We start from the raw sequence: 9,067 nt of genomic DNA, 5'->3' as shown, positions 1-9,067 counted from the left end.
TGTAGTAATATCCATACTTACCCAGGAATAAACTCTATGGAGTGCAGTATTTCTTACATACAAGTTACACTCGGTAAAATAAGTTTCGGTTCACAAAAGTCTGAGTCATAATAAATGTGCTGGTCTTTAAGCTGCCACAGGACTCTTAGTTATATCTTTCAGTGGTTCCTCTTAGGCAACGGATTGGCCAATGCATCTACAGTAACACACTAGAGAAAACTGTTGGTCTGATCCAGCAAAGGTCTTCTTATGTTCTTGTACTTGAGCCCAAGTTATCTGAAGGACTACCCTTCCCCCATAGCAGCCTGTATACACTCTGAGGTCATCAACAGAGACCTTTCTTAGTTGCCTATTTCTAATGGCAATTTGTGTGTGTATGATGCGCCATCGAATTGGAAGCAATGTACAGCAACTCTAATAGGACTTTCAAGATAAGGAGTGATTTTAATAGTTCCACTCACCCCCCTCACCCCACACACACTGAGCTTCCATGGCAAGTGAGGATTTGAACCCACGTTTCTTAAGTCCTAGTCCAGCCCTCTAGCAAATACGCCACACTGGGTCTCCCAGGGCAATGAGGTTGATGAATTTAAGTAAACAGCTTCTTTTCTTTGATGGCTTTGCACTTCTGAAGTCTGGCTCCACCAGAGCTTTATCAGGGTTAGGACAGCCATAATAATCTTAGAATAACATACAGTAATAGTTTTAGAACTACAGAGCTTCAAGAGACCCTATGGATCATTGAATCCAGCCCCTTTCAAGAAGGCACGGGGGGAGCGGGAATCAAACTTCCAACCTCTGGCTCCTCAGCCAGGGACCTGAACCACCGATCTATCCAGCAGTTCATCTCCTCTTCTAGAGATAATAATCCTTCATATGATGGACTACCAGCACACAATCCTTCTTATGAAGGTGTTCTCCATTTCAAGAGCTGTTCAACCCAAGTCTGATTTTAAGATAAAGCCACATAAAGAGGATATTCAGGACCTTGATCTGTAGTGCGCTGTTAGAAAACAGGCTCAAGAGGCACAAAGGTCAGTTTTCTCCACACAAACAAGATGCACTATAATTCTGTTTAAATTATTCTCAAAATCTAATTTTGCGTCTGTACATAAAACTTTGGCTATGTAATTTTATGCAAATTGAAGTACTCTTATGTCCTCCTTATTGGTTATTAATAAGCAACCACCTGCTCCAAGCCGTTCTTTGTAGAACTTCAGGAAGGATCTGAAAGACTCACTTGTTTGCATTGGCCATTCCGTAATTATACTGGTTTTATTGGTGGCTCCTATTTCTAGTGAAGCTTTCCAAAACATTCATCCATCCATCCATTCATCCACACATCTGTCTGTTCATTGGTCTGCCCATGTTTACTTTAAATACCACTTTGAGAAAATTCCTTGAGGAAGGTGAACTTTTTTCTGCCTACAACTGCATTGAGAAAACAGGCATAGGGTTGCCTTTTTAAAAGGCTTACATAAATTTAGGGCAAGGGGATTTTCTCATGTTTTATAAAGATCAACTGAGGCCACTTTGCGGAGCTATCACATTTGCTTTATTGATTAGTATTTTTTCAAAAAGACCATTTAGCTAGAATATACTCTTAGAACATATTTCAGCAATATCTGAAAATTTCAATGGCATTTTACAAATTATTACAAATTCTAAATATAAGATGCTTTTAAAATGGCATTCCATGTGTGAGATACTTGTCTGTATCCAATCAATATGAAAAGTCTTATTTTATTTGTTTGTTTGTTTGTTCATTCATGCATGCAGTTATTTAAAGCATTCTTATGAGATACTGTACTATCAATTTCCTGTGAACAGGACTTTTAGAATTTGGAATAAAATTGGGGAGAAAAGAACGATTTGTATGCAAACCCTCCCCATCTTTGCTGAGCCAAAAGGCAGATCAGAATCTTGGAATCAACCACCGCTGGTGGCACTGAGCTATGCTAGAAGGTAATACAGTGAGTTGGAGTCCTTCAGTATCTGGAGGGCCACAGATGGGTCTTCCATATCCTGCCCATGAAATATTCCATGATAGCCTGAGCTCCAGGATGGAGAAATGTATTTACAAATCCTAGCAAACAACCATGAACCAGAATAATGCAGATTCAAAAGGATTCTGGCTTCCATCCTTTCCTATCCCTGGCTTAATCACAAAGAGAAAATTTATGATACGCTGCTTTAAGCAAAGGGACTCCAGAACTGTGGCATGATGGAAAATGCATTGACCATGTCTGACATCTTGGCTTCTGCACTGAAAAAGAGTCACAATCAACACTGCTGCTTTCAGGCCAAATGGTGTCTATCAGCAGACTGCTTACAAATCACCTGCACAGTCAACATTTTGTCCCGATTTTCTCATTTTCAACTTCCTCGACAGTTTAAACAGGATGAAACATAAAAGGATTTTCCTTCCACCATGAAAGTCGGTCATTATAAAGAAATGGGCAGATTGAGGTGGGAAAGGACAGTACAAACCCTACTGTATCAATTTAATGTTGAAGGTCTCAAATATTTTTCACTGCTTAAGAAAGCACATTAACCAAAGAAGCTGACCATTCCCTGTCAAGACATTCTAGTTCCTGTAAGGAAAATAAAGGGAAAAGGAGAACACAGAGCCATAGAAATGGGCTTATGTATTTCCAATGCAAATGTGTCAGGACAGATTCCATTTTTGGTCAACAATTTCCATAATCTCCCAGCCAGTATGTTGCTGGCTGAGGGATTTGGAGAACTACAGTCAAAAAAACCCACCACTTTCCCGTGCTCTGATTCCTGTGCATGTCTACACAGAAGTAAGTCCTGAGGAGTTCAATTAAACCTTCCAGATGAATATGCAACACCAATAAAGAGATAGCCAAACCTTTGGTTTTGATCAGGTTTTGATTTTTTTCATTATTATTATTATTATTATTATTATTATTATTATTATTATTATTATTATTATTATTATTATTATTATTATTATTATTATTATTATTATTATTATTATTATTATTAGTATTAGTATTAGTATTAGTATTAGTATTAGTATTATTAGTATTAGTATTATTAGTATTAGTATTAGTATTAGTATTATTATTAGTATTAGTATTAGTATTAGTATTATTAGTATTAGTATTAGTATTAGTATTAGTATTAGTATTAGTATTAGTATTATTAGTATTATTAGTATTATTAGTATTATTAGTATTATTAGTATTATTATTACAGTGGGGTCTTGACTTGAGAACTTAATCCGTATTGGAAGGCGGTTCTCAAGTCAAAACGTCTGTAGGTCAAGTCTCCATTGACCTACAGTGCATTGAAAACTGATTAATCCCGTAACAGGCCGTTTTTGTTCCATTTTGGTTTTTTTCTGGTCTGTAAGTCAATTCTCAGGCTGCAAGTCAAACCTAAATTTTGCAGCCAGAGAAGTCTGTAACTCAAAAAGTCTGTAAGTCAAGCCATCTGTAAGTCAAGGGTCCACTGTATTTAAGAATATTTTAAACAACCTTTATATTAAAACAACCTTTATATTAAAGGTTATTTTAAATGGTTTCCCACCCTGCTTTCCTGGCTCAAATTTCATATGCATTCTTTGTGACTTTCAAAATTAGCCTTCTAAATATAAAAAATGGCCTATTTCTACAACCCAGTTGGGAAGACATCTAGTTTCTCTTCGTCCATAAGACCTTGAAACAATGATGGAACTGTGTTCTTATAAATTTTAGTGCCAATCCCATGAGGGAAACTTAAAATGGGCCCATTGCCTAAGAGTAACACACTCATCTTCCAGTGACTGTTATAATACTGTGGAGTGGACCGCTGTGGGTAAAACATAAGATGCCTATAGTCAGAAGAACACTAAACTTGCACCTTGATCCCTGAATACCTTCCTTCTTTATGATTCCTGTAATCAAGCAAAATCGATATAACTCTTAGCGCTTATATCAATGAACCAAATCAGGATGAGAGGAAAGCATTAAAATTTTATTCTCGTGGACTGTGCCATGAGTTACTACCTCCACTGTGGCATCTCCAATCCAGGGGAGGGTAGAAAAGGTCAGAAATAGGAGTGGAAAGAGTATTCATCAAATTCTTCATTCTTATAGATTTAGTCTGTACTAAAAAAAACAAAAAACAAAACAAAAACAAAGCGTCCTGCTTATATACCAACCCATAGCACTTAAAGCACTCTCTGGGAGGTTTACAAGTTAATTATGCAGGCTACACATTCCCCCCCCCCCCATGAGCTGGGTACTCATTTTACTGACCTGGGAAGGATAGAAGGCTGAGTCAACCTAGAGCCGGCTACCTGGGATTGAATCCCAGGTCGTGAGCACAGTTTTGGCTGCAGTACAGCAGTTTAACCACTGCGCCATGAGGCTCCCTAGTAAGAACCATAAGAGCCTGTGAGATTCCTGACTTCCACTTAAGAACAAGATAAAGTGCTCTTTATTACTGTTTGAGGTCTCTGCAATGTGCACGAAATGTCTCTATTTTGTCCCTGGGGAAGCAAAATATACACACAAATACAGATGCAGAAATACGCGTTTACGTGTGCGTGCGTGCACGTGCACATGCGCACACACACACGGAGAGGGGGGGGCTTAAAATGAAGAAAGACACAAATAATGAATCTACTGCTTCAAATGCTTAAACAAAGGCACAATTTTGTGCAAAATATGGCAATTTCACATCTATGATTGTTCCTGACAATGCAAAATTTCTATTGAGAGTCCTAGGAAATTCCTCACTACCCTCCCCAGAAGGGTGAAGAATGCTGTAGTTCCTCCATCTCATGTGTATGTATGAGAAGATTTTACAACCCAAGGCTCAGAAGATTACAGCATTAGCCTAGTATGTAGGTCCTGCCAATGAAGACTTCAGAAGGGCCTTTCTCACATGGAGGACCAGTAGAGGTCCTTTCCCTTAGAAGCACCTGTCAGATCAATAGGGGCAGTGACACTCAGAAAAGGCCATCTGAGGATAACCTTAGTAATCCAGGAGGAACATATGGGGAGCATATGTTCCTCCTGGATTTTTTTTTTTACACAAAGACAGTTATTTTTTTACACAAATTACTGTCTTTGTGTAGACTAGGCCTAGATCTTCTAGGTGCATAATCTAGATGCATAATCAGGAATAATTATCATACATAATCAGGAATAAAAGAAGGAATAATTACATTTAGTATGCTGAAACTGGAATGTGTGCAGATGGTTCCTAGTATTCCTGAAAAGGTGACTCAAGCTTCAGACCAAGAAAACATGGCTAGATGTACCGGTAATTTGCAGGCTTTCAAGGCAGGCAATCTTAAACCTCCCAGTATGCCTTTTTTTTTAAAATGCTAAATATGTTTCAAATATTAGTTTGACAGCTTGACAGCACAGGATACAAACGTGACAAAGAAGAGAAGGCACATAACAAATAAACCTCTTAAAATTCCATTCCTGAGGAAAACCATTCAAACAAGAATTAAATTCTATTCATTCATTATCCAGGAATAAAAAATAATAATAAACACCTACAGTCCATTCTAGTGTCATCCTAGACTCCTTCACTGGTCCATTTGTGATGGGAATGTTGTGGTTCTGAACAGGAGCCAAATGTTGAAGGCCAGACCTGGAGATGGCTTTCCTGTGAAAGAGATGAAGTAAAAGAGATCTAAAATGGCTGAAACTTACTCTATTTCCCCCTTCTAATTTATATACAGAAAGTGTTCATGCATAATGTACAGTAGAGAGTCATCATCATACAGAGCTGAAAGGGACCCTATGGATCATCAAGTCGAATTCCTGTCAAGGAGGCACAGTAGGGAATCGAATTCCCAACCTCTGGCTCTGCAGCCAAATACCTAAACAGGCTAAGAAAAAATAATATTTTTTTCTTATAATTGTTATGTTTTTTTATGTTGTAAGCCGCCTAGAGTGGTCGCAATGACCAGATACGCGGGGTATAAATATAAATAAATAAATAAATAAATAAATAAATAAATAAATAAATAAATAACACAGCTATCACCTGGAAATTTCTGCCAATATATGCAATTGGTTTCTACGCAATTTCCCAACTTGAATTGGTCGGTACCTAATGTGAACAATTTCCCACACCAAATTAAGGTACATTTTGACATGCACAATATAAATATTCTGTTTTCCACTGCTTAAACTAGATCAGACAGAAATTTTTACCGACAACGCCCCCTTACTTGCAAGAACAGGGACTGCTGCTGATGGAGTATGCTCACTGTAAGTTACTGAAAATCATCTGATTTGTTTAAAAACACACACTGCTTTAGGATTTTGGTCACCAAAAGAGGGCAGTCAGAGCCAATTCATATGCTGTGAATGTCTTTTGAAATATGCAACTGCCAACACGAGGGGATTCTACCATGTGTTCCATTCAAGAAAGTTTCTGCTGCTTTGTGCAGTTAACCAAAGATTGATAATAACATGTTACACAAGCAATGACATACTTATGACATGTTATTTCTTGGAGTAACAAAGACATAACAATCTTCCTCTTTCAACCAACATGATGATTGGTAATGTTGTTATTGAATACTATGTAATGAGTGCCACATAGTTATGACTTCAGGGGAGTAAAAATGCTTTCTTGGAGCAATATGAGAGTTGGGTTTTTTTTTTCACATTTTAGGCCATTTTCTTACTTTTTTATTTTTAAAGATGGAACAAAAAGCAATGACTATAACACAGAAATTAATGTAACAAGTTGCTAGTAATTTTTTTCACATTGGTAATGGAAACAATATTCCCAGTGTGGTGAAGTAGACAGAGTGACAGACCAGGACTCAAGAGTTCTGAATTCGAATCCCCACTCAGCCATGGAAACTCACTGAGGGAGTGGAATTGGTAAAAACACTCAAATATCTTACTTATCTTAACACCGCATTAGGGTCACTATAAGTCAGATTGGACTTGATGGCACATAACAACAGGCAATAAATTACTTTGTGGCAGTTGTAAAAAGACTTTACAAGTCTTGTCCAGAACACAACATGTACAAAATAACCAATAAACATCTGCAAGAACAGGTATTTTGCGCTTATCAGAATCATTTCATAATTGCATTTGTACGACCACTGTAAACTAGGAGGGGAGATGATGTTCATGCAAGGTTGTTTTACTGATGTGGTTTTGCTGCATGAAGTCCAGATGGTATTCCCACATCCCATCCACCAGATCTAGCAGTTTAAGAAGTCTTGCAGCGCCACTAAGGCAAAATTAGTTATATTCATCAGACCCAGGAATGGAAGGAAAAAAAACTATATTCCTTCAGATCTTCTGGGCCCCATGAACTCCAACCAGCATGGACCAGTGTTGAAGATAATTATTGTAGTCATATAACATCTGGAGAAATGTCAGTTCCTCAACAAGGCTCTAAATGAGGGGTGAAAGGCAGTGTGCAAACATTTCTGCAAATAAAAAACAATCAACCTCTCCCTTCATCCCAAATCTGGTGCTTTCAAAAGCAAATCACTTTCTCGTGTTTCATTAAAGAACTGGTAATTGATCAAAATCAGACTGCTACAGAATTGGTAGCGAAATTTTGGGTGACATGCCATAGTAGCCAGTCTAGATAGCCAAACCCTTAGACATTGGTCTTATATTGTTATATTTGTTGTTTCATTGCTTTTTGTTTATTTGATTTGGCTTTTGCAGTATATGTCTGTACTTGAAGTTCTGCATTCAATTTTGTTTTACTATGTATGGCTTGATGCTGTAACAATAAAGTATATGTATGTAAAGAATTGGTGCCCTGCCCTACCTGAAATAGTTATGCCTCACCTTAAGAGACCAGGAACAGAAGAAGGGCTTGAGATTCCCAACTGGTAGCTTTCCCCATATGTGTGCAGGGAGCACAGCATGATCTGGAACTTCAGAACTCAGCCTTATAATTTAGCAGGAACCCCTCTGGCTTAATTATGGGTAAGAGAGGCCTTAATTATGAGAGTCCTGCTGTGCCATAGGGGCCATGGCAATTCCCTGAGATTTGCAAATGTGAATGTGTTTTACAGGGAATTCTTGCAAGTCCTGCAGTACAGAAGGGGTACACAAACAACATGCAGGTGAGAGGTTGCTCTACCTTCTGCTGGTTTGAAGGCTGCCATACCCACAATTTGGCCTGGTGGTTCCCATCAAGTTATGGGACTGGGAGTGTTGTTCTGACAACCCTATCTCTCCCAGTCCCCCTAAAGAACAGTGACATATTAAAGTGTAAGATAGTCAAATGCTGCTAAGGCAAAACACTTGATTGCATCCAGGAGGCAACAGCTGTTGCAAATAACTGAGAGCTGTGGGTGTTGAAGGGAGTCGCCCACTCCACAGTTAGATAAACAAGGAGTAACTCTTTCTAGTTTTTGCTGATTTGAGCCACCTCAGCTTCTTCTGACCTTGGCCTCCGTTTAGTCCCCTGAGAACTCTATCCTTTGAGCTCAGGACAAACTAGCCAACTAGGCCCTTCTCTACTTGAGGTAAACTCCTTCCAGAAATGGTTTCCTCAGAGCCTGTCCCTATCTTAACCCCCCAATCTGAGCTTAGGAGCCTTCCCACTAAGCTTTCCCTCCTGAAAAGCTCTAGGAAGTTACCCACTCCATTCACTTCAGATCCCCTGACTAAAATATATTTTTCTGCTCTGGGAACCTTTCTGCGTCTAGGCATTACTGGATTAAATTCGAATCCCGCTACTGGTCACCACTTTGTGGCAATTTCCTCTGAAGCCCCTATTCCCCCAGGCCTTCACGAGGTTCTCGCCCTGCACCAGGTATTGTTGCTTTAATACCATTTAATCATGGAAACATGCGTACTTTTAAAACTCAAGTCATTTATTATATCAGGGAAGTTAATATATGATTAATATTCAGTAAGTAAATCACAGGCTGATATCCACTCGTATTTGAATCAAAACTGCTATACTGTACTTTAAACCTCCTTTAACTCTCTATTCCATTCATCGTTCTCACAGATCCCTAACTCACTCTTAGTCCACTTTTAAGTTTCACACTCTCTCTCACAGAATCTCTCTCAGACTCCATACACCAGCCTTTATA

General features: G+C 38.6%; 1 protein-coding gene across 5 annotated transcripts in view; it reads right to left on the bottom strand.

Annotated features, from left to right (window-relative positions):
- Positions 1-9,067, bottom strand: part of DGKI (diacylglycerol kinase iota) — a 295,355-nt gene that overhangs the window by 170,304 nt on the left and 115,984 nt on the right. For all 5 annotated transcript variants that reach the window (XM_020792200.3, XM_078376256.1, XM_078376255.1 and 2 more), the window contains exon 2: positions 5,526-5,634. In XM_020792200.3, the coding sequence (XP_020647859.3) occupies positions 5,526-5,634 (109 nt within the window). The remainder of the gene's footprint in view (positions 1-5,525; positions 5,635-9,067) is intronic.

The sequence above is a fragment of the Pogona vitticeps genome, chromosome 5 (genome assembly GCF_051106095.1).
Source record: "Pogona vitticeps strain Pit_001003342236 chromosome 5, PviZW2.1, whole genome shotgun sequence".
Lineage (NCBI taxonomy): Eukaryota > Metazoa > Chordata > Lepidosauria > Squamata > Agamidae > Pogona > Pogona vitticeps.
The sequence above is the reverse complement of the archived record's forward strand: the minus strand, read 5'-3'. Positions and strand labels throughout refer to the sequence as shown.